Source organism: Prionailurus viverrinus, chromosome A1 (assembly GCF_022837055.1).
Source record: "Prionailurus viverrinus isolate Anna chromosome A1, UM_Priviv_1.0, whole genome shotgun sequence".
NCBI classification, from domain to species: domain Eukaryota; kingdom Metazoa; phylum Chordata; class Mammalia; order Carnivora; family Felidae; genus Prionailurus; species Prionailurus viverrinus.
The window spans coordinates 215,035,399-215,060,682 of NC_062561.1; the positions used below are offsets into that span (position 1 = coordinate 215,035,399).

The 25,284-nt window shown below is 41.2% G+C and overlaps 1 protein-coding gene across 5 annotated transcripts in view; it reads right to left on the reverse strand.

Annotated features, from left to right (window-relative positions):
* The window catches only part of PDZD2 (PDZ domain containing 2), a 233,994-nt gene that overhangs the window by 19,402 nt on the left and 189,308 nt on the right, over positions 1 to 25,284 (reverse strand). For all 5 annotated transcript variants that reach the window (XM_047863057.1, XM_047863061.1, XM_047863067.1 and 2 more), the window contains exons 7-18: positions 24,842 to 24,987; positions 21,678 to 21,797; positions 20,525 to 20,639; positions 17,902 to 17,975; positions 17,490 to 17,715; positions 16,461 to 16,578; positions 14,705 to 14,837; positions 10,030 to 10,111; positions 8,459 to 8,493; positions 7,350 to 7,506; positions 4,831 to 5,627; positions 1,104 to 1,239 (exon numbers count right to left, since the gene is read on the reverse strand). In XM_047863057.1, the coding sequence (XP_047719013.1) occupies positions 1,104 to 1,239; positions 4,831 to 5,627; positions 7,350 to 7,506; positions 8,459 to 8,493; positions 10,030 to 10,111; positions 14,705 to 14,837; positions 16,461 to 16,578; positions 17,490 to 17,715; positions 17,902 to 17,975; positions 20,525 to 20,639; positions 21,678 to 21,797; positions 24,842 to 24,987 (2,139 nt within the window). The remainder of the gene's footprint in view (positions 1 to 1,103; positions 1,240 to 4,830; positions 5,628 to 7,349; positions 7,507 to 8,458; positions 8,494 to 10,029; positions 10,112 to 14,704; positions 14,838 to 16,460; positions 16,579 to 17,489; positions 17,716 to 17,901; positions 17,976 to 20,524; positions 20,640 to 21,677; positions 21,798 to 24,841; positions 24,988 to 25,284) is intronic.

A 25,284-nucleotide genomic window follows, 5' to 3' on the forward strand; every position in this document is an offset into this window, starting at 1 on the left:
TGGATCCAGGGCCAGAGTTTATAGCCAGGGTCACCCGGGAAGGTGGCTCCACACCCCACCCTGTTATCTATAAACCCCGACTGCATGGCCTCTGTGTAGACAGCACTTGGCAACAGCAAGGTCGGCCTATCAAGACATGCGTGGAGAGCATACACAACCTCCCCAGACCCCGTGGAAGGGGAGGGACATGCCAAGATTCGAATCCACGGGCTCATGTCCTTTCTGCTCTGCCTTTTTGAACTCCCTTCAGAATGACTTTCCTGCTTCTGCTGGTACCAACTCGGGGAAAAGTCACAATGAGACAAAAGGAAGGGATTTAACAGTCGTTCTTCAGTTTCAGATGCATTTGCTGAACAAACCTTAAGTTTTTGTTAGCAATTTGACTTTATTGCAAAGTGTGTAACTTAAAAGTGTTTTGGGGGAGATTAAATGACGTAGAGGCAGTCCTTGATGTCACGTTTCAAAGTAATCCTTCACTTGTAAACCTCCCCAAATGTCCAATAATGGGCAGAATGTTGCCTCAGTTATGGCACAAAATGGGGAGGGAGGCCCAGCAGCCTTACAAATGATGTTGCAGGCACAGGAGGACGCGGAAGACATCGGTGCAGTGTCCGAGCTAGAGCGGGGCCACAGGTGTGTGGAGATGGACTCATTAAGTGTTTAGGATGGCCCGCCAGTGCCAGCATCAGCCATGCAGGCCAGGAGTGTCTTGTGACCTCAGCACACGGCTCAAATATTACATTCTGTGGATGTGTGAGGGAAAAGATAGCTCTCGGTGCATCTGATCTCATGTAAGCAGAGTGCTGAGATTCTGAAGGGCAGGAACCCCTCTGTGTCATCTCATGACTTATTCACTAAGGTTCACATCACAAAATAGGTAAAGAGTGTCAACTGACTGAAAATGGATGCATTTGATGTGGAATTAAAACTAGGAGTTTAGGCACAATGATTTAGTAAAGTTGTTAAATGCAGGAGCTTTTAAATATCATTCACCTGTGTAAAAGCCCCCCCACCCCCTCCCAAAATTCTCCACGTGTAACATTTGTGTAAGGGTAACTTCTGCCTTCCCATCTCGAAGCTTAACCAGACCAAAATAACCTTACCTGTCCTTGGTTGCTCCGGTGCAGCTTCCGGCAGGTTCTCTGTGCGGTGGCCAGCATCTGGGTGGCATGGGGCACTGGCTGGCCCCCAGTTGGAAGGGACACGTCCATCCTCGACGGTTAGCTTCCCCAGAGATTCCTGGCACAATGACAACCACAAGTCACTGTCGTCAGTTTTCAGGTTTTCTGTACCCTAAGACCTCACACACAGAGAAGAGCTGGTTTGGGGAATTTCAGAGAACCCCGGATGAGGAGCCACGAGATCCAGATTCTGGGTGTCAGATCCACTAGAAATTATAAGGACTTGTCATTCTTCCTAAGCCTCAGTTTTCCTAACTTTGGAATGTGGGTGATCAGGGAACTGCAGATCAGAATCACACTGAGATGTCACCCCACACCCATGAGGGTGGCTATAATCAAAAGCAGAAATAACAGGTGTTGGCGAGGATGTGGAGAAACCGGAACCTTGTGCACTGTTGGCGGGAATGTGAAATGGTTGAGCCGCTATGGAAAAGGCTACGGAGGTTTCTCAAAAAAATAAACACAGGAATACCATACGATCCACATATCTGACTTCTGGGTGTACACCCAGAAGAACTGAAAGCAGGGTCTCTAAGAGGTATGTGTATTGCCATGTTTATAGCAGCACTATTCACAATAGCTAAAATGTGAAAGCAGTTCAAGTGTCTGTTGATAGATCACTGGATAATCAAAATGGGGGATTATACCGAAAATGGGATATTACTCAGTCTTAGAAAGGAGATTCTGATCCAGGCTACAACAGGGATGAACCTTGAGGACATTATGTGAAGTGAAATAAGCCAGTCACAAAAAGACAAAAGTGTATGATTCCACTTTTATAAGGTATTGAGAGGAGTAGAAATCAGAGAGACAGAAGACAGAGTGGTGGTTTCTGGGGGTTGGTGGGAGAGTTATTATATAACAGGTACAGAGTTTCTGTTTCACAAGATGAAAAGAGTTCAGGAGGTGGTGGTGATGAATGCACAACATTATTAACAAATTAATACCACTGAACTGTACATTTTCACATAAGGTGGATTTTACCACAGGAGAAAAAAATGGGGAAAAAACTGGGGATAAGACTTGCCCTGTCTAACTCACAGAGATTTAAATAAAAGATGAGTAAATTAGTAAAAAAAAAAAAAACCATACAGCCCACAAAAGGCTATACAGATGTAGGTATTATTGTCTGTGTACAGTATGGTAATATCCACAACTGTAAGGTCAGCATCTCAGTTTGGTACTTAGGGCCAGGACTCATCTGGACAAATGAAACGGACATTTAATCTTTCAAAATTTCACTTTAGCCAAGTGCCAATTACTTCATCTTCCTTTCTTCTATCTAAAACCTACTGTAAAAAAAAAAAAAGAAAAGAAAACAATTGCAAAACCAACCCGCCAGGAAGTTAAATCAGATTTGAAATTCACTCTCAGAGTTAAGGAGTCTTCACAAAGTGGCCCAAAGGTGGCAGCAGAGGAGAGAGGTGAAATGGATACAGCGTCTTTCAGCGGCTCTTGTATAAAAATCATTTAGTATCTGCTGAGGGAAATCTGCACAGGGTTTGAGTCAGTTATTTCTCTTTAGCAGTAAGGCATAAATGTAATAGAAAACAGCAAAAGAGGTTTGGAATTAGTAAGGCATAAATGTAATACAAAATAATGAAAGGGGTTTGGCATTAGAGGTGTGACTGAACAGCACTCTGAATGCACCAAATGCCACTGAACTGTATTCTACAGTGTTTCATTTTATGTTATGTGACATTCGTCTCATCTTGAAAAGTATTAAGTAAAAACAGCACAAGACAACTTACTTACCGAAGGTTTTTTTCTTTTTAAGCTTCCAATATTTGAGGGTAAATACTTAATGACAATGCATTTTTTTTAAAGTTTATTTATTTATTGCTTCTCGGCCTTTTGGCTAAGATCAAATGTAAATTTTGTTTATTTTGAGAGAGAGAGAGAGAGGGTTCATGTGACCAAGCAGGCAAGGGGCAGAGAGAAAGGGAGAGAGACTCCCAAGCAGGCTCCGTGCTGTAAGTGCACAGCCTGAGGTGGGACTCGATCCCACGAACCACGAGATCAAGACCTGAGCTGAAATCAAGACTTGGGTGCTTAACTGACTGAGCCACCCAGGTGCCCCATAAATGGCAATGCATTCTATTTTCTTTCTGATGTATAGATGAAATCATATTTTTGAAATAAATTTTTTTAAGAGAAGAGTTAAACTTTTGTGCAAAAGTTTTAAATGCCTCTCAAAATTCTTATTGGGAATACTCATTCACAATGACAAAAGCTCTTATTTTATAAACAATTATGAACAAAACCCCTGATTTATATAGTTATCCAAAACTGGCTGATACTTTTTAAAAGAAGGGGTTAACCCATCAGCCGAACATTGCATTTTAAAACACATATGCTAGTTGGAAGTAGTAACATATTTTAGGAGGATGAAAAAAGATGTGTTTCTACTTTTTCTATATGGTTAACAAAAATCCCTTCTGCCTAATATAGTTTTTATGACTTCATATTTTCTGGGTCTGTTTACACATATGTTTGTATAAACCACTTGAACATGTATCTTTATAGATGTGGCCTTACAATCAGCTCAGAGAGAAACTATTTATGTTGAGGTCGCAAACATTTGTTTCTCTTACTCCTCCTTGCTTACGTGGAGGTATACTGACTAAAATCAAGCCATGTGAGAGATGCCTGGGTGGCTCAGTTGTTTGAGCATCTGACTGTGGCTCAGGTCATGATCTTACAGTTTGTGGGTTTGAGCCCTGCCTTGGGCTCTGACACTCGGAGCCTGGAGCCTGCTTCAGATTCTGTGTCTCCCTCTCTCTCCGCCCTCCCCTGCCTGCACTCTGTGTCTCTGTCTCTCAAAAATAAACATTAAAAAAATGTTTTTGAAAATCAAGCAATTTGACAATCTGGACCATTCTAACATATGTGTAACCAAGTTGTAACGTAAATAATATTGACTCGCATTTAAAGTGGTGCATTATAAGTTTTCTTTTTCTTTTTTTTTTTTTTTTAAGATTTTCTTTTTCAGTCTTCTTTACCGTCAACATGGGGCTGGAACTCACAACCCCAAGATGGAGAGTCAGACTGAGCCTGCCAGGCGCCCAGGTGCCATGTTAAGTTTCTAAGTGAATGCCTGCCCAATTTTTCACGGGATTCTCACAATAAGGGTACGAATAGTTTTGATTATTACACAGTTGCTGTAAAAAGTCTGAAAAAATAAGGATCGTGCAGAACCTCACCAGCTGGAGAGAATCACTGTTAGCCTGTGTGACGGTCCCTCTGGCTCTGAGAGATAATCAGGGCAGAATGTCTCCTCAGAATCAGGGCACGATCTCTCCTCAGTAGTCCAGACAACCGTGCCTCACAAAGATTCAACAACTTGCCTCCATGGTCACCCAACTAGCCAGTGGACCAGACCCAGCGTTCTTCTTCACCAGCCTAGTGCCGCCCTTCCCTCATCAACCATGTGTATAGGTCCCGTGTACAGGTAAGAGAGGGATTTCATCTTTTGGCGGAATGATCTATGACTCAATACCTGGGCATGTTCCCCCCACCAGCTGCTACAGTCTGTTTCTCCAACCATTCTCCCTCTTCCAGGCAGGATATCCTCTGCTTTCTAACACACTCTGTATTCACTCACACAAAAGTCACTGAGATCCCAAGTAACTGAAAGGAAACCAGTTACCTTCTCCACGGTTCCATCGGGATGAAAATCAGTCCCGGTCTCTCTGCCAGAAGTGGCCTGGATACATGGGTCATCAGCTCCATCAGCTAGGTTTTCAGTCTCGGAGTTGCTGGGCCTGGTGTCAGCCTCGGGCCTCTTGTGGTGTGGGCTGACTCTGGCCACTGGTTTGTGCCTGGACCCCAGGTTGTCATTCTTCTGCTGGGGGGACCTGGAGACATCTGTGCGCATCAGATTCTGGGGGCCTGTATCGGCTTTGTATTCCAATTTGGGGGAACTCTTAGATCCTGATAGTTCCTTCTTCCCTGAGCGGCCAGGGCCACCCTTGGGGGCCGCTACCGAGGCCAGCAGGTTGGCTGAATGGGAAGGAGTGTCCCCCGTGCCCTCTGGGACACTCTCCTCTAAGTCCAGCGAGCTGCCCAGGAGAGGCACTGAGGAGGCCTTACTGACCAGTGTTTTCTGGGGATGTTCCTCCTGGTTGTTGATACTCATGACCTTGGAAGAGGTCATCAAGACCTGCCTACAGTCGTCCTCTGGCAGAGACCTGCTGGGACCAGAGAGGGTCCCTGGGAGGGAAACGCAATCCCCTTCGCCATCAAACTCTTCTTCATCACTGGCATCGTCTGTGTCATAGCAGCCAACCCTCCTCTGGCGGACGAGAGGGTTTCGGAGCACCTGCGGGCTCCCAGGGAGACTGGCTTGTCTGGCAACCGTCACCTGCTTGTGGAAGAGCCCCGAGGCCCGCTGGCTTCCTAGAGACACGAGGCTGTTGGCCCTGGCTTTTCCTGGTTCCTTGTGAGCTGGTGGGGAGGGGGAAAGAAATCATTAAATGAGACAGGGTTTCCCATCTGGCCTCGTTTTACAACTCAACCCCCCTCATTATACATGAGCACCCCCCCCCCCCATTCACAACTGCCACCTATTCGTCCTCTGGCCACTGAAGACCAGGCTTAGATGATAGGGCTTCTTGGGATTTGCACAGAGTGGACAGCCAGAGTCCCTCTCTCCTTTTCCCACTGGCCTCTTTTCTTGTTTAAAATTTTTTTCTTTTTTTTACTTCAATCTCTGGATTTGGTTTGCACATGTATGCTGCCTAGAGACAGAAATGTTTAATTCATCAACACCCATGATGCCTGATACATGGCTGGGGTTCGCACTAGATGCTGCTGCTGGGAGCTCCTTTTTGGGAGGACGCCCAGAGACCAGCAAGCCCTGCACTCCAGGACCTTATCCCGTGAGGCCCCCCCTTCATCACAGGAGGCCCTTCCTCAGGGGCAAGGAGTGGGGGCTGGGTACGGGGGGCACATAAGCTCCTAGAACATGGTACAGGGAGCCTGATATTATATTGTCTGTAACCAACCAGGGATAGGGCAAAACTTGTTCGCTCAGCAAACTCTTTGCATCTTGCTAAATGAAAGAAAAATTACACGTGCTTCCACCTTGAAATGTTTCCATCAGAGACTAGAGCAAGTGCATCAGCTGCTTCAAATGAAAGCCAGAGTGGTCAAGTCTGCCTGTCCTAAGACAGAGATGTTCTTGTTCAGACATTAGAAATTAAAAAGTGCAGAGGTGCTTGGGTGGCTCAGTTGGTTGAGCGTCTGACTTTGGCTAAGGTCATGATCTCGCGGCTTGTGAGTTGAGCCCCATGTCGGGCTCTTTGTGAACAGCTCAGAGCCTGGAGCCTGCTTCAGATTCTGTGTCTCCCTCTCTCTCTGCCCCTCCCCCACTCATGCTCACTCTCACTCTCAAAAATGAATAAACATTAAAAAAATATATATTTTTTGGTAATTTTTTTAGTGTTTATTTGTCCTGTGAAACTCCCAGTCCGTGAGTTCGAGCCCCGCCTTGGGCTCTGTGCTGACAGCTCAGAGCCTGGAGCCTGCTTCAGATTCTGTGTCTCCCTCTCTCTCTGCCCCTCCCCCATTCATGCTCTGTCTCTCTTTGTCTCAAAAATAAATAAACATTAAAAAAAAAATTAAAAAAAAAAAAAAAGCAAACCACACCAGCAGAAGCCTGAGAAATCAGTATGGTTCACATGGGATTATCTCATATTATAGTGAAAGCGTAATCAATGAGATTTAAAAACACCTGTTTGATAACATCTCTCTTACGGGTTCAGAATCTTTCACTCACTGCCTTCTAAAAAGAATGAAGTTAGGGCCCAGTGAGGGAAGGGACCTGGATCTTGGCTAGGGTTCCCCTAAAACATAAGGCCATCAGGTTGCTAACCTGATTTCATGCCATAAATTTCAAGACTAAGTTATGTAAATAGCATCTAAATGCTGGTTTAGCCACCTCCAACACCCTGGGTGCAGAACGGGTGTCCAGATCCTTTACGGCAGACCTGAGGGGCCCGTCATTAAATGGTGGGCTGCATTTTCTAAGAATAAACTCTGAATTTAGTCAGGGAACAAAGACGGCTTCTACTCAACCAGAGGCTTGGGTTCCAGTTCTCCGTTCACATTAAAGCATCATAATACGTAAACCCATGTGGCCCGAGTCAGAAAACAGTCATTGTTTACTGGAGGTGCTGGGTGGCAGGCCACCGTCTTCAGAGATGCTGCAGCCACTTCCTGGGTGATCCTCGTCCTCAGAGCCGGCCACCATGAAGTCTGACAGGGGGCCTGGGACACCGGGGGCAAAGTACTGGGCGGGTTCGGGGTCAGAAATCAGGGGGTCCTGTTGGAGAAGATAGTGGTGGATGATGAGCAAGCACACCAGAAGCTGATCAGCTGAAATAGTAATTACTTCCTGTCTTTCCAAGAACACTTTGTTCGAATCCATGGTCCTGTGAAACAGTGGTGACAATAAACACCCAGTTCCATTTACTTCAGGATGGCTAAATTAAACAATTAAGGAAAAAGCCAACAGTTGCTGCCAGACCATGTTTTTAAAAGATCTTTTTTTTTTTTTCTTTTTTGCCAAATGCTTAGCAATGATCAGAAAAGCCACAGCAGCACTGTATCAACCACCCCAGGAAAAACACTGGGGGAGAGAGACAGGAAAACAGAAATAAATTCCCAGCCACCGGTTCAGCCTAGTGATGGAACAAGGAAGAGGGGAGTTTGAATCCTAGGCTCTGATCCACTGGGATTGAGGGGCCGCCAGCTAAGAAAGATTCCAGTCTCCTTAAAGTCACAGGCTCCCCCTAAACCAACTGGGACCCTTTATTGTGGAGCAGGTTGTAAACTATCCTTCAAACTGCAGCTCATGGGGCTCAGGTCATGATCTCACGGTTTGTGAGTTTGAGCCCCGCATCAGGCTCTCTGCTGACAGCTAGGAGCCTGGAGTCTGCTTCAGATTTTGTGTCTCCTTCACTCTTTCTGCCCCTCCCCAACACATACGTGTGCTCTCTCTCTCTTTCAAAAATAAACATTAAAAAAAATTAAAAAGAAAAACTGCAGCTCACTTCTTTTATTTTGTTGCTCTATTCTTTTCCTAGATGAATAGTTAATGAAAGAAACACATATTTTTATATTTGTTCTCAAATTAGCATTGTTGCAGTTGTCTGTGTAGAGTGGCCAAAATGACTCATGGACAGAAATATGGGTGGGCCCTCAGGTTTGGCTTCTGGGCTCCAGGAATCGGTTCGTGGGCCAGCTGAGCGAGGCAGCAGTGTGCCTTGACTCACCTTTTTTGCAAGAGAGGGACTCTTCAAGGGGGTACCTGTTGGAGGGAAAATTCACCATAAAGTTAAAAGAGCGCAGCTCGAATTCTTACAACTAGGCTCTCATTCTCAACTAGAAAAGAAGGAGCCAAACATATTAACTCTTCTCTGCTTGACTGACACTGATGGGCTGTGTGCATAGGTGGTAGACATGCATGCACTTGACCCGATCCCCACCCCACCCCACCTCCCAAGGTTCTGCTCATGCTTCAAGCCCTGACTTGGATGCTACCACCTCCATGGGATCACCCAGTTGGAAGTAACTTCTTCTGAATCTCGAGAGTATTTTACATTACCCATAAACCAATTTCCATACACACAGTATAATTTAATTATAAGTGGATGCCTCTCATATTCCTTCCTCAGCTATTCATCTACAGGGCTGAGATCTTCAGTGCTCTGACTCCACAATGCTCAGCATTGCACCTGGGTCTAGGAAGTATTCAGTGATATCTGCTGAACAGATCGAAGGATCAACGAACAAAGAAGTCCCACTCAAGAAACCCATGAAGAAACTGGGGAGAGGGTTGAATAACCTATTTTCGTTTTTAGTAGAAGGATGTGAAGATTCTGCATTGAAACTTTAAATTCTATGCCATGAGCAAAAAGATCTTGGGCATGAGGTCCATAGCTTAATAAAATCTTTCAAAATAAATGATCGAATGGGTATGCCAGGCTTAGGAGAGGACAGCTTGCAGGCAGGTCAAGAGAAGGAGCTGGCCAAATAAAGAGCCCATTATGGTTGTGCCCACTTTAAATATATTAATTATGGATGGAAATAATCAGGGTATTACATGGCTGCCAAAAAATCTTAAGTCTTCCTTTTCCTCTGACAACCAGTAACTCATGTCTCAGTTCTTTTTTCTCCTGACATCAATCTTAACATCAGTAATATCTTGAGTTGAGACATGTTTGCAGTCCCTTTGGATTTCTATTCTACCAGAAACATTACTTTCAAAACTTGATGGAATGTTTCACATTTAAAATTCATATGAAATTCTTACTATTTCAGTCCTTCTCTGCCTTAAGTTTCCCACTTAAAGAAGTGGAAAATCATGATTTTGGGAGCCTCTATTACCCTTAAGTTGAAACTTAAAAAATACCGACTTATTATTGAAATAGAGCTGCCGTACTTTGTGGAAATTTTTAATTCATGTAAAGAAACCCCAGGTTTTGGAATGGAGACCACTCTGCATCTATCAAACAACTGATATTTTGGGATTACTTCATTTTTACCTAAAACATTTCATATGAATTGTACATAAAACACACGAAATGCCGCTAACTCATTTTTGCAAATGATCTTGTAGTACAAGAAGCATGCATAATTAGAACTTTAATAAAGCACATTAAATAACTGCAGAAATCAAAAGTAGACGCTAAGAAAAAGCACAGAATCTCTTGGACAACTACTTCTGCCAAACCTGGTAATTACAAAGAATCCAACCAATAACATTGCATTGGGGAGTGTTCCATGGGGAAGGTTAATTGAGAGACTCTTCTGAGTGTTGAATGAAAATGTGCAAATACAGTACCTAAGCCAGGAGAGGAATTGGCCTCTTTGCTCTCCTGATAAGTGCTGCGTGCTATCACTGCATCCATTTCCTGCTCGGAAACCTGGTTTTCAGCAGAAAGCACAAATTAGCTGGTTTTATTTATCCTCCCCCCCCCCCCCCAAAAAAAGTAGCTAGGACCAGAGTCAGAGGCTGAGTGCAAATAAAGAGGAAAACCACAGGACCAAAGATTATGACCATCCTCTGAAGCAATAGCTCAGGGCGTATAAGAAATATTGCCAGGTTAACATATTGCTTCAAACAATGTATTCAAAATCAGACCCTCAGTTGGTTTTCAAATTCATTAAAGCTTTCAGGTGCTACATAGCTGATACCTGCCTCTCTCTAGAACACTCACTTCTAATTCTTTTTTACTAGATTTTACTTAAGCAATTTCAAACCTACATAAAACTTGTAAAAGTAACACAAGAGTAGTAAATTCTTCATTGTTGTTTTTTAAAACATTCTCCCACATTTACACTCATGCTCTTTCTTTATACAGATACACACACCATTTAACATTTTAATTTGGGAGTCAGTTGCAGACATTAAGAGGTTAGTTACAAACCTCCTAAAAACAAGAACATTCTCTTTAATAACCCCAGTACTATTGTCAATTCTAGGAAATTTAACATTGACACAAATGACTGTCTAATGCACATTTTATATTCCAATTCAGCCAACTGTACTAACACCGTCCTTCAGAAATGCTACTCAAAATGTGTCAGTAGACAGAAGTAGTTCACAGGAAGTTTGATGCCAGCTTGTGAGGAGATAGGATTTTCCTCTAGAATGCTTATCAACACTCAGCTTCTTTCCCAACAGTGTCTTCCTGGGGGAAAAATATCCACTGAACTGAGTGGTGGCCCTAGTGATGTAACTGATTTGCATTCTGGTGCAAGCTCCTTATCTTGTTGTGGATCTTTAGCGGATTGTCACCAACTAACTCCTTCGCATAGTAATGCTTTATAGAAATTTCATTTTTGGCAATCCAGAATTCAATTTAGGGTCAAGTCTTTTTTAGACTCCTTTAATCCCAAACACTACTGAGCTTTTGTCTGTCACAATACTGATATTCTGGAAGAAACCTAGGCCAATCAAACCCTCAATTAGGATCTAATAGTTTTTTCATGCTGAGATTTAGATTATGTATTTTTTTTTTTTTTGGCAGAAAAACTACAACAACTGTTTCCTTTTCAGTGCATCAGAGAGGCACTCAGGGTCAGCATTTCATGTTTCATGACTGATGGTAACTTTGACCACTTGATTAGGATGGACTTCACCACATTTCTTTACTAGATTTTTTTTTTTTTTTTTGGTCATCAATGAATAATCTGGGAGGAAACAGCTTCAGACAACATCAATATCCTGCTCCCCAGTATATTTTTACTCAATGGTTTTAGCATCATTGATTATTCTTATTTGAATCAATTTTTATGATGAAGTTTTCAAAATAGTCATTTTATAACTCTTCTTTTCTTTCTATATTTATTGGGATCATGGTAGATTCATGCATTTTTCCCCCATTAGTTGTTATCCCTGTCATTATTCAATATGGAAAAAAAATTTAAAGCCTGATATATGCTGAACTACGAGGTATTTTAAAAGACAATTACATAACTTGCATAGAGTTTCTTTTTTAAAGGTAAGAATACTGTAAACTTAGAATGGTAATTTTATGTACTAAAATAACATTTAGCATAAGTAATATTTGGATAAGCATAACAATTTTTCTTAATAAGTAAATAAAATTATGCAAGATTCAGCATTATGTTTTAATCTAACAGATAAATCATAATCACATCATGGCTTTTATGTAATACTTTCTAGCAACCTTCACAGGAAATAAAATTATATATATATATATATATATATATATATATATATATATATATATATATATACATGCACAAAGCATACACACTAAAACACAAACATATACTTCATAAAGCAAAAGTAATTTTGTATAAATGAGTCAGGGAAAATATAAGCTTATATGGTGGTTGCAAATTTTTCTTGCCAATTTGCAAGAATTGCAAGGTTGCCATTTTCTAATTGACATTAGACTTTCAATATTTGCAACTATTTTTCTGAGTGGGAGAAAAATGGTCAGGTTTTGAAACAAGTGAAAGATTTCCTGGATAATTCTAGTCATGCTGAGAGCCCCAGGACCAGTTAAAAATGGACCTCTATGACTTTCTTCTACTTAACATAAGCTAGAAGCTGTGACCTGAGTAAGTCCAAATCTTAGCTTGTCTAGACCTGGAGGGTTTGAATATCCCAGTTGGGCAGTCACTGCGCCAGTCATTATGAGAAACAGAAGAAAAGAAAATCCTTGTGGTATTTCTATTGGAACAACATGAAAACTAAGGAAGTACATACGTTCAGTATCAAAATGTACTACTGGCATGAGATGCTGGGGTGAGCGGTATAAAAATACATTAAACATAAAATGGAATCTTGACCAAAAGAAAAATATAGTATGATGTTACAATTAAGAACACCATGTTTACCTAGGAAGAAATGTGAAATCTAGTAAAACAAATACTGAAATCTGGTTTTGCTGGATGTATCTCCCACACCATCATGATGACCATTTACTGTGGCCAGAAACATGAATCAACCTGTATTCAACAGGATCGCAGACCACCAGTCCATCAGAATTATTATGCTTTGCGCTTAAATGCCATTCTGATGTTTGATTGTACTGGCAAATTAGGTAGATGCTTTTGGGCTGAGACGAAGCAGACCTCCCAACAAATTGTGACCTGTGCTATTTTGGAATGGATTTTGAAGTCAGACATGCCTTGAAACGAATGCCTGGAAACCACTGAGAACTTAATTTTTTATAATGTTGCTGAGGGATGTGCGAGGTCAGCTCTAGCTTATTGGACTGCTTCCTAAGTGGGAAGCAGGTGATGGAATCCCAGAGAGGACCCTAGAGGAAGGAATCAAGACCACTCTAGCTGTGAGTTTGAGGCAAAGTGGTGTTAAAAATGACATGGGGTGCCTGGATGGCTCAGTTGGTTAAGTGTCTGCCTCTTGATTTCAGCTCAGGTCATGATCTTGTGGTTGTTGGGATCAAGCCCTGAATCAGGCTCCTTGCTGACAGCAATCTGCCCCTCCCCTGCTTGCACACTCTCTCTCTCAAAATAAATAAACTTAAAAAAAAAATGACCCAAAGAGAGCCATGGGGACAGCAGAGAGACAGAGGAGAACAGATTACAAGGGAAAATGTCAGGACTATAAAACGTAAAGGAGAAAAACAGGAAGTGACAAGAAGGAAAAAATGGAAAATGGTAGAAGGACTTGATTTTATTTTAATGATATTTATTCAAGAAGTTTTTATTTAAGACCTATATAGACAGGAGAACACAATCTGGGAAAAAAAATAGTAGTGGAGTTGACTTTGAATCAGTCTAATGGCAATCCTTGTCCAAGCACTATGGAGAACCAGTATAATAAAAACACACCACTGAAAACACTAAAAATGATGCTATAAAATTAATACACTAAAGAAATCTCAGAAATGGGATGACCCAAAGTTCTCCACACACACGTCTTACTCTCAAGATGGCATACAAGTCCATCAAGCATAGCAGTCTGGGACCATTTAGGATATAATCAAATAATAGTACAAATGATACAGAGGAGGTGGTCATATGATAGGCACAAAAAGAACTAATATTCTTTTTTTAATGTGTATTGATTTGAGAGAGAGAGAGAGAGAGAGACAGAGTGAGAGAGGGGTAGGGGCATAGAACAGGAGAAACAGAATCCAAAGCAGACTCCAGGTTCTGAGCTGTCAGCATGAAGCCTGACACAGGGCTCGAACCCATGAACTGTGAGATCATGACCTGAGCCAAAGTCAGATGCTTAACCGACTGAGCCACCCAGATGCCCCAAAAAAGAGCTAATGTTCTTATGGAGCATTTTGAGTTACTGAAAAGGAAAGGCTGAATTTTGTAAAATATAACCTGATATTATAGACAAGTTAATTTAAAAGGATTTTTACATCAAGTACTTGAAACAACAAAAAACTGTGCTTAAAGCCAGTAGAGTTGAAATTGCTGAGGTGTGCTCTGGTTAACCTAAAAAAATTAAAAGCAACTGCTCAAGTATAAAAGAGATACAACCAAATAACACAAAGGCCCACGATACAGGGGCTATGATTATCTGCAAATTCAACAATGTGATATCAATGCAGAAAAAATATTAGTGGACTCTTAAGCCTTAATGACAGAAGTATTCTCCTCAGGTCAAGGATGGCCTGGACAGATCATTTAATCCAATGCTCTCACATTTTCTTGATGCAGAAACCCAAAAAGGTTAAGTATCTCACTAGAGATCAAACAGCTGGAAGTTACTCAGAACCCAGCACTCTTATCTTCCTACCATATTTTATATTCACCAATAACACTGTCAAAATTTTCTAATAAAATTTCTAAGAGTGTGAAGATGAAGAAGTCCACATCAATGATTTGTTCCCATGTGTATCAGTTACTTGGCCACTGTGTGACCACAGGCTGATTCCCAAGCCCGGCTGGGTGAACTGTCTTACCAGAGTGTGCGTCATCATAGGAATATGTATCATCACTGCTACAGGACAAATAACCAAGCCATCTTTTCATATTTAGAACAATAAGAAGTACTTCACCTTTGGATTAGGGTGCCGGCCAATGACAAGTCGAACAGGTCCTGGGGGGCATTTGCTCAGGATGGTATGGACTTTGCTTAAAGCAGCATGGCGGACATTGACTGAGTTCACTTCCAGGATTTGATCTCCGCGGCTAGGGAGGACAACATAACCAACACGCTGTGGTAACAGTTAAGTTTTTACAAGATTTCCCTCTGGGAGAGGTTTATAATATGAAATCTTTTCTGAATACTTTAAAGAAGCAAATGACATCTTTTCATCTTTGCATATGTGTGAAAAAGCAACACATTCATATAAACACATTAGATATTAAATCAGCAAAGTCCTTATGTGTATCTAGCTGCATTTTCAGTAGTAAAGTTAAATAAAATTGATAATAAGACAATAACAAGGGTTACCATTTCTTGAGCACAGAGTGTAAACCAGGCACTATACAAAGCAATTTACATAACAATCCTTTGAACAGGTATTATTATTCCTATTGTTTAGACAAGGCCACAGACTTTAGAGAGGCCACCTTGATGTCACACACTGTTGAACTCAGGTCTGTCTACCTTTTGATCATCACAAGATAGCTCCTTGACCACCACCATTTTCTTTTTTTCCCTACCATCTTGAAATGATTATTGTAATGTAATTTGAGGGGGAAATATCTTGAAGCTCAAAGGTTACCCAAGAATTTGTAAAAACGTTTTAAATTTGAACAAATGAGAAATTGGGGACAAGATGCCCATTTTGACTTGAAATTATAGGCAGAGAACTCAGTAGGAGAGAACAAAAGACTCTTTATATGGTGTCTGAAGAATGTTCATTTGGCAGGCTCCAGACATATGGAACCATTCAAGAAAGAAACATCATCTTGGGATGTCATTAAAGGATTTTTTTTCCTTGGGTTCTAAAAGTATATTTTCTTTAATGTACTTTGGATGATTTGCTAAATTTTTTTTGTATGAAAATTCACTCTGATGATTAACTAAAAACATAACACAATCTATTAACAGGGCCCCAAAATGGCAACCTCAAGGCATGTCATTTTGACAATTCCTCAACTGCTCAAGGACTTAGAAGCTTATAGGGGGGAAAAGTGATACTGTTTACACAGAGTGCTTTGTGCACTACGTGTATATTCTTGTGGCGTTTGGGTGGGCACAGATCCACTGCAGTTACTATATAATAGAACACCTAGACATCTCTTGTATAACAGAATATCCATGCTACAACTCAACTAGCTGGACTGAGAAATCAGACATGTGGTGATTTCAGACAATAAGCATCTAGACAACATCACTCAGAAAGGAATGAAACAACAGGAAAGGTCAAGAGATTATACTTAATAATAATAGAGACCCCCAGTTTAAGGGCATGATTTCGGACTCTTTTGTATCCAGTGATTCTGAACTGTTATGAGCAGTTCCTGGCATCACCTATGAATTTTACATAAATGAATATAAAAGTGAAAGAAAATATTTAGACGATCATAGGTATCTATGTAGAGTTGTATTTTGTCAAGTTTCTGAAACTGAGCTTCTGAGTCCAAACAGATCAAAATAGGGAAGCCAAGATCTATAGTTCTCTACTGCTACATTAGCTTTTCATCTTTGGAAATTAATTATAATCTTGGCTATACTATCACTGCAAATAATACAAAAGTTTAGAATCTCACAAAAGAATGTAATAGGGCAGATGTCTTACACGTATATTCATTCCTAAATTCATGAACATCCCAGAAGCCTATATTATCAGGTTTACAACAAACCTCAGATTGCTCTCCATCTTGGCCACTGATCCTGGGGCAAGGCTGTGAATGTAGATACCTGGAGGGCTGTTTTCTAGAGCCAGGCAGCAGGCACCAATACCTAATCCAACTCTGGGCTCTGAGAGGCATCAAAGAAAACAAAGTTAGAAAAAAGTATAAGTGATATGAAGCTACATCACTGTATATTCAGACCAGCAATCATTTATTTTTGACCAGACTGAGAATGTAAATCCTGCTTTTTGCTGTTAACATTATCATACTCTGTAAATGAAATGAGTCCACGGCAGAACCAGGGGCTAACTATGGACTGAATAATTCAGCTGCCTGCTCTCTGCTTAGTCTAAAGAACCTCCTCAACTCTGTTTTTGGAAACAGGCAGAGTCAAAGTAATATATTTTTTTAAGATTTTATTTTTTAAGTAATCTCTACACCCAACATGGGGCTCGAACTTACAACCCTAAGATCAAGAGTCCCATGATCCTCCAACTGAGCCACCCAGACGTCCCAATATTTTTTATTCTAGATACATTTCTTTCACTTATCTTTTTTAGCAACTAATCTCTTGGTTAATTCATTGCTCATATTTCTGTAGTAGGTGTAGAGGAAAAGGAAACAGATGAAAGGCTGTAAGATCTGGTGAAGACCCACAACTTATAGTTATTAGCTGTATTCTCAACTATAATCTTTTGTTCTTCAAAATTTTTTATTAGCCCTAGAATTAAGTCAGTCAGTGATTTTTTTTTTTTTGTTTTTTTTTTTTTTTTTAAACATGAGTTTCTGACACACAGTGATTCATCTGGGGAGAGCTTAAAAGACTTTGTACTACTGGTAACTCTTTTTCACTTTAGCAAAATGACTAAAATCTCTACGTGTGATCCCACTGTCCATTTACAGAATACCATACGTTGTTGGCAGTAAACTATTCCAAACGAACAGTTCCTAGAAAAAATTTAAAAAAACGAAACCTAGGAACAGATGACAAATTATTATGTGAGAGAATGTAAGGAAGTGGGGAGTAGCTGGTATCACCTTTGTTGAGTGTGACTTCCATGACAATTCTGTCCTTGGGCCCGGGGGCCTTCCGACCCAGGGATGAAGAACTGCCTTCGTCGGAGCCTGCTGCTGAGCTGCCCCCACTGGTGTTGAAGTTGGGGGAGCTGGATCTGCTCATGTGTGTGGGTGTGGAGCAGGGTGTGAGGCTTGGGCTCAGTAACTTTGTGCGTACTGTTAAGACGAATAATCCACTCCGGATTTGCTGAGAAAACAAGAGAGTAAAACATTCTAAATGCTAAAACATTCAGACTACTCCTAGATTAAAGGATGAAAGAAAAAAAAAGAAAAAAAAAAAGAAAAAAAAAAAAAAAAAAAAAGAACCCAAACCAGAAGGAAATAAGGGAAGAGAAATCAAGAAGATAAAAGAGATAAATAAGAATGTGGTTACCTTAAAGGTATGGATGGCTTCTTGGAACGTCAAGCCCTTTATTGGTATCCCATTTACATCTAGGATTTCATCCCCTAGTGCCAAAATAGGAGAATTACATTAACATCAAACTTTGATGTACTAGAATCTAACTGCATGGTCAGTACTAGAAGAGGATACCATATGGTACCTGATTTACAATTCTATAAAAGGACTTTTATTGTTCCAGCCTACTTTCATTAGCATAGCTCTCAGGAATTTCAAAAAATGGGACAATTAATAACAATACATATTCTTTTGCAGTAATTCTGTATCTCCATCTTTAATGAAAAACAACCAGGGGAAGCATTAAGTTCTAATTCTTTAGCCATTGCCAAGTTTGATAACAGGTGTCCTAAGTCTAGAGATCAAAATGCAATAATGAGTCCCAAGCCTTTCCTCATAGTGTTTGTTTAAAAAACCTAAACCTACTGGCAATATAGCATGAACATATATATATATATATATATATATATATATATATATATATATATATATAACATGTGAGAAAGACACTTCTGTATTTGCAGAAAGACAAGGTTTTCAAGCCTGCAGAATCATCATGGTGTGTGGAAAATGGTTTTAATAACAGAGACAAAAAACTTTTGAGATATTATCTAAAAATGGTAGTCCTCCCTCCAGAAATAGTCTAGATGCCTGGTCTTACTGATGCTGTTCCAGGTTCTCAGCCATTAAGACTAAGAGAGATGATTGTGGGCTAATGCCAAATTGTTCTCTCATTCATTCTCATTCTCTCTCTCTCTCTCCCTCTCTCTCTCTCTCTGTCTCTCAAACTATCCTGGACTCATCTTCAACCCCAAGGACGTATGGTCAGGTCATTTTTCCAGCTGCTGATAGTGTCTGCTGGGACTATAAGAGAAATTGGACATCCAGTTGACTTCTCAGTTTGTTTTGGTTTATACTCTCGTAACATGGTCTGTTTTTTTGGAATAACAGTTCATCAAAAACACTACGAAGGGGCCACTGAGAGAAGAACAGATGAACTTCACACAGCAGTGCAGGACAAACGAAGGCCTCCCTTTACCTGTAACAAAGAGCAACAGCAGCAGAACCTCTCCTGGGCAGCTAATCCCAGGGGCACACTGTGCCTTCCATTAAAGGAATCCTGTAGATGAGGTTGAAAAGGTGGCAGTACCTCCATGCACTTGTTATGTGCTTTTCTTTAATGCAGTTACAGAAGTTGTAAAATAAGTGAAATAATCTGTTTAAAAATAACCACCTAACTAGGTAAGGTTCTTGGTTTGCTTCCATATGGGAAAAGGATACGATCATTAAAATGATTGCTCATGCTCTTAAAAATCTTTATACAAGATTTTTAAAAGATCATTCAACACATTGAAAATCCATTCCAATGACTTACCTTTATTGTAAATGAACACATGTGAAAAAACAGTATTTAGGAGAATCAAGTGCTATTAACCTTTACTAACTATTGATTTTTCCTCCATTTGTCTCCATTCTACCAGTACTGCAGGATGAATTTCAATCAAATGAACATATGGCACATCCATTATAAAAAACACCCTGTTAGAATTTTACATTGTTCTGAAACTAGACACAAATACCACCTGGGAGTTAATCCTTCCTCTAAAAAAGAGAAATAAATATTCCTCCATCAAAATAAGCCTGGTCACGTCTTATCATTAGCATACAGGCTCCTAGGGTAGCTCTGCTTGAAAAAGAAGACTCCAATGGACTCTTATCAGTTAAAAAAAATAAGCTGGCAGCACAGAATAGTACCTATAATTTGGGTCAACTGAACCGACCAGTCATAGCATTTTTAAAGGTAACTACAAATAGTGTCATTTCATCATTTCACGAAGGAAGTGTGCTAATAAGGGAGGAAGAAAAATCAGGACTCGTGAATAGGTTCTGGGGATCTATCACACAGCACGGTGACTATAGTTAGCAACACTGTGCTGTTCAGTTGAAAATTTCTAAGAGGGTAAGTCTTCAATGTTCTCACCCCCCACCACCACGGTCATTCAGTGGCATGATGAGGGTGTTAGCTAACTCAGTGTGCTAATAATTTTCCAATATATATGTACATCAAATCATCATGTTGTACACCTTAAACTTACACAGTGTTATATATCATTCACATGTCAATAGTTGGGAGAAAGAAAAGCACTCTGCTAGCATGTTTATGCATGGCACAATGTCAGGTAGCACGGAGAATATAAAAGATGTGCATGTACTCCAGCCCTGAGGCAAGAATGACCTGCAAGCTCTCAGGAATTTTCAAGGCAAGGAATATGATCAAGATCCAAGGGGACAAGATAGACACTTAAAGACCAAATAAAAATATCGTCATGTTCTGCATATCATCTCATTTAATCTTCACAACAACTCTTCAAGATCAGTATTAATATTCCAAGTTTACAAACTGAGACAAGTGAAGCTCAGGTTACATCAATTGTCCAAGGCCATGATGCAGTAAATGTTGGATTCAGCTCATGTCCTCTCGACCCCCAAGCCCATGGCTTTGGCTGCTGTGCCACTGGCTTCACATCTTGCAAGGAGGCAGATTCTGATGGAATCAGAACTCACCACCACTGAGAACCACGGAGAGGCTTTCTCCTACCTTCCTTAAGTCTTCCATCCTCTGCAGCCGATCCATTTGGGAAAATAGTCTTGACAAAAATCCCCATCTGTCCTCGAATGCAGTCTCGACCTCCAGCAATGCTAAAGCCAAGGCCCTACACCCCAAGCAGAAGGGGGTCCAGGTTGTCATTGCAGTATTTGACTGAGGGCATCTGTTTTTGTCTCAGTATTTCACTGAGGGCATTTTCCCATTGTAGTATTTAACTGAAGTCTCCTTCCCAACTAGGCTCAGAGTTAAGATAACCAGCTATGAATTTGTGTTCCCTTCTCTATTTCCTTCCTCAGATCTATTTGCAGTGCACTACGCTTGCATTATGTTAAAGGGAGAAAGTTTTACACCGAAACATGAAATTGCCAGTATTTGACAATCTTTGATCTCCAAAAATGGCAATTTCACATGGATTGATTAATAGCTCAGGAGAGTCATTTCACACAATTTAGGGGCCATACTTATTTTATTCTTTTGTTTCAGTACTTCCATGTTGTATCAAGATGGATGTTTTGGTATTTGTATAATATCAAGGTATTTGTATTATTATCTTTATGATAATGGCAATGCTATGAAATTCATTCAAAAGGGTAATTAGGAATATGCCCCCTGAAGCTACAGGGGTGGCCTTTCTTTCAAAAGTAGTAAATGTTGGAACATTCACTCCACCCTCAACTATACCCTAGCTCCCAGGTGCCGGTGACTCCCTAAGTCATAAGGACAAAAGGGCATGATCATCTCAAATCCCACAGGAAAGGAGCAAAGGAATCCACTCAAATCTACATAAAGGCCACTTAATCTATTCCTCTTTATACCTCTTAATTTTTATTTCATGTAAAAACAACAACAAAATTCACTATTTAAGAAATACACGCTAACAGGGGCGACTGGGTGGCTCAGTCGGTTAAATGTCCGACTCTTGATTTTGCCTCAGGTCATGATCTCACAGTTCGTGAAATTGAGCTCTGTGTTGGGCTCTGTGCTGACAGCACGGAGCCTGCCTGGAATTCTCTCTCTCTGCCCCTCCCTTGCACACAAACTCTCTTTCTCTCTCTCTCAAAATAAACAAATGTTAAAAAAAAAAAAAAAAGAAATATATACTAACATTCACTTGGAGGACGAAACTGTGCAGAAGGGAGCTCACCTTGCCTTTTTCTTTGTATAGGCCAATGATGGAGATGACTGATGGCCGAATGAGTCTCCAAGGAGATTCCACCTGAGTGGTGCTTAGGGAGCGGGTGGACTTCTTTACAATCTGGTATTCCTAAAAGTCAGCACATGGCAAGGTCAGGGACAGTCTCATTTATCCTCCTGTGGCCTCTGGCATAAAAATATATTCAGGTTTTGAAAACCTCAGTTGTCTTTTGGGTGACACAGACATTTCTCCCTGCTCCATCTCTGGTCCAGCAGCTTAAAGGAAGTTTATTATCAACAACACTGGAGGAACAGCCCTGGCTGCAGTAGGTTGCCGTGCCTTCCACTGCACATGAAGAGCTGCATGGTGGCTGCTGGCACTCAGTGCTTCTCTTTGACTGTACCCCACAGATCCGACTCTTCTTGCTTTCTGGAATGGAGTGAGGAACCAGAAACCAAAAGGCCTCAGAGATGTAGGAGGACCATCCTGTGGCCGGGTTCTCCATGGAAGCCATCCCTTACCCCCATGCCAAGTTCACAATCATGGTTAGAAAGTATCTTGCCATTTTAAGCTTAATTCACTCAACCAAAAACTTAGCAAGCCCTTGTTTCTTATAACGCACAAACCGTAAACCCCGACAACTATTATTCTGTACAAAACACCCTGGTGAGAAATGCAGCAGCTTCGGTTCTAATCCCTCATGTTTGGAAAATAAAATTCTTTCCCAGAAGCCACACCTTCCCCTTTATGGCACGTAAGAGCTTGAATCTCAATCCCTCTCCTGTCCATCACCCACATGTACGTGTGTGGAAGGAAGGTACACTATTTATAACCTGAACGAGAGGTAAAGAAAATGTAGGGCTAAAATCTTCTACAATTTAGCTCCTTGCTATTCTTCTTAGAATAATAAATTTCTTAAATGAGACAGATATTCCAGCATAAGCAAAAAAGGAAAAAAAAATCACTTTGTGCTTAATATGAGAAAAGAGACATCAGAAAATAGTTGCTATCCTTAATTAGTATATTCTACATTCAAAGGTAGAAATGAGATGTCTGCTAATGATATTTTTGTATTCCTGGCAGCTTAGAACAATTATATTTTTGCAGTTTTACAAAATATCTGCCAGCTATGTTGGCTTCCCAGACTCTGATTCATTTAAAAAATGTTGGCTTGGCAAGGTTACTACCCTTTTACTGAAACCATCATGGAGATAGGCAGACATAGCCTATGGGTTTTCAACCCTCAAATATGGAGGTTCATGTGTGGACTTAGAAGGGAATACTCTCTCACCACCAATCTCCAGCAGCACCTCCTTCCATCCCCCTTCTGGGAGCCCATGGGAACCGGAGGTCTGCGTGCTTCATTGCTCTCCTGATGTGTTTCAGGGGTCCCATTGCATTTTTTAGACCTCTGCTGTCCAATATGGCAGCCACTAAGTCACCTGTCATGGTCTATATTTAAATGGAGATTAAAATAAAAAATACACGCCTTAGTGTCACTTGCTACTTTTCATGTGCTCTGTAGACACACGTGGCTCCCACAGTGGACAGTAGAGACATAAAACACTTCTATCACTGCAGGAAGCTGTATTGAGTAGCTCTACTCTAGACAATGCTTTGTAGGGGAGGGAGAGAGAACAGGGAAAAGAAGGGTGAATCCTAGGAGAAAAAGAAAAGGGCAGAAAAGAAGACAAGAAAAAGGACAGTTTGAAAAGGGGAAAAAGTCTTTCCTTTAAAATCTTCACTAGCCTGTGCTTTCTGGAAGCCTGGTTACAAATAAGTATTTCTGGGCTTTAAATAATAAATATGGTCAGGTTTCTCAGCAGGTCCGTTAAGAAATCACCACCTCAATGCTAGACATCCTTGGCTCTGATGGCAGGAAACCCTCTCTCACTTTCCACACTAAACTAAAATAGCCCACAATGTGGCTCTCCTACAACTTTCTGATCCACCCCCTGACTCTGCCGGCCCAGTTGGATCATTCTGAGCAGGCCATAGGCTCGTCTCTAGTCAAGGGTTTGGAGGAGTTTTAACCAGGACCCATGCAAGTTTTTTGCTCTGCTTTTTCTCCATGTCCCAACTCAAGTTGTCTTTGGGTAGATTCCACACAAAATAACGTGATCAGCAATTGCCTATGGAACGTGGGCACTTACTAGTTTACTGGGTAGGTAAAACTTTCTTTATAGTGATTCTGGCATATCACTTTGAGCAAAATATTCAATCTCTTTGAGATTCATTGGCCTGTCAATAAAATGGTGATGATACACCAAAAGTAATGACCCAACTCAGATGACCAGTTACACGTCCTTTACGACTCTACCATCTGTGAGTCTACATGAGCTTATGGATGTCATTGCCGCTACCCTCCACCTCCATCTCTGCTTTGTTGTAGGCAAGATGCCAATGGCTTCTCTTGAGCTCTCTGGCTGATGATGCCAGGACTCAAAGAACACTCCACAAGTTTCCCAGAGACTGAGCCTGCCTTCAACTTGGTTAGGAGCTGTCTCCCCTTTTGACTGTGTTGAGGATGATGTAATTGAGGAAGAGCCTCTGTGAAGAATTATGGACTTCTGAACTCTTATGAGGCAGGCCCTGGAATATTAACATCACCACCTACTTCACCCCTATCTGCAGCCCCACTGACCTTGCCTGTTTGAGTCATTACTGTGTAACAGGTAAAATCCCAGACACAGTATAGGCACGTACATGCACTCCCTCTCTCTCTCATACGACCCAACACCCACCCACCTACCAAGCCGGTGGTTATGCTGACACCTGACGCGCCCACTAAACAAGCGATGGTGGTTGACCACAGACCGTGAGGCGCCACTGTCTCCTGGCAGTTGAAGGCAGCTCTCAGTTCCAAAACACACAGTAGGAAGGGGAGCAAGATGTTGAGATCCAACAAGGGATTATTTTTCTCTACTGTTCCGAATACTAGGCTGACTTCCTTCTAACCTCCATGGATAGACCTCGCTCTCCGTGCTACATCTTTAGTCCCAAATACCCCTGCCCACACAGATGGGAAGTTCTTCATAACACGGCTATTCCTGTTGGTCTCTGAAAGAGTAAATATTTGAAAGCCTAGAGACCCAGGGGTGGAAACATGCTCTTACATCCCTAACTGGGCAACTTTGTATGAGAAAACAAAAGGTTCTATGGTATTGTCCTACCTGTGATGTTCCAGTAGAGTCCAGCAGCTGGGGAAGAGAGTGCTTTCTGCCATCTCGGGAGACCTCCAACATTCTGGCCCGCAGGTCCCCATTTCGTACCATCAATTCGTTATATTCTTCAACAGACTCTAGACGGTGTACACCCCCTTGAAAAAACAGGGGGGAAAACATGGTTTGATACGAGATTTAAAGAATCTTATCAGAGCATCATATGCATAAACTTGTTGCATTTACGTCCACACTTCATGGTTTTCATAAGGCCTGGTGTCTCATACTTTTAAAGCACTGAGCTCATTGCTTTCTACCAATAAGCTCTGCCTAAGCTGGGTGTATGTTGAGGCCATTAATGCCATATTGTGAAGAATGTGCCAGTTTTTGAAGGGACCAGACGGGATATGGGAAAATGTATGTTTCATCCAAGTAAGATGTAGCCAGGGTTGATA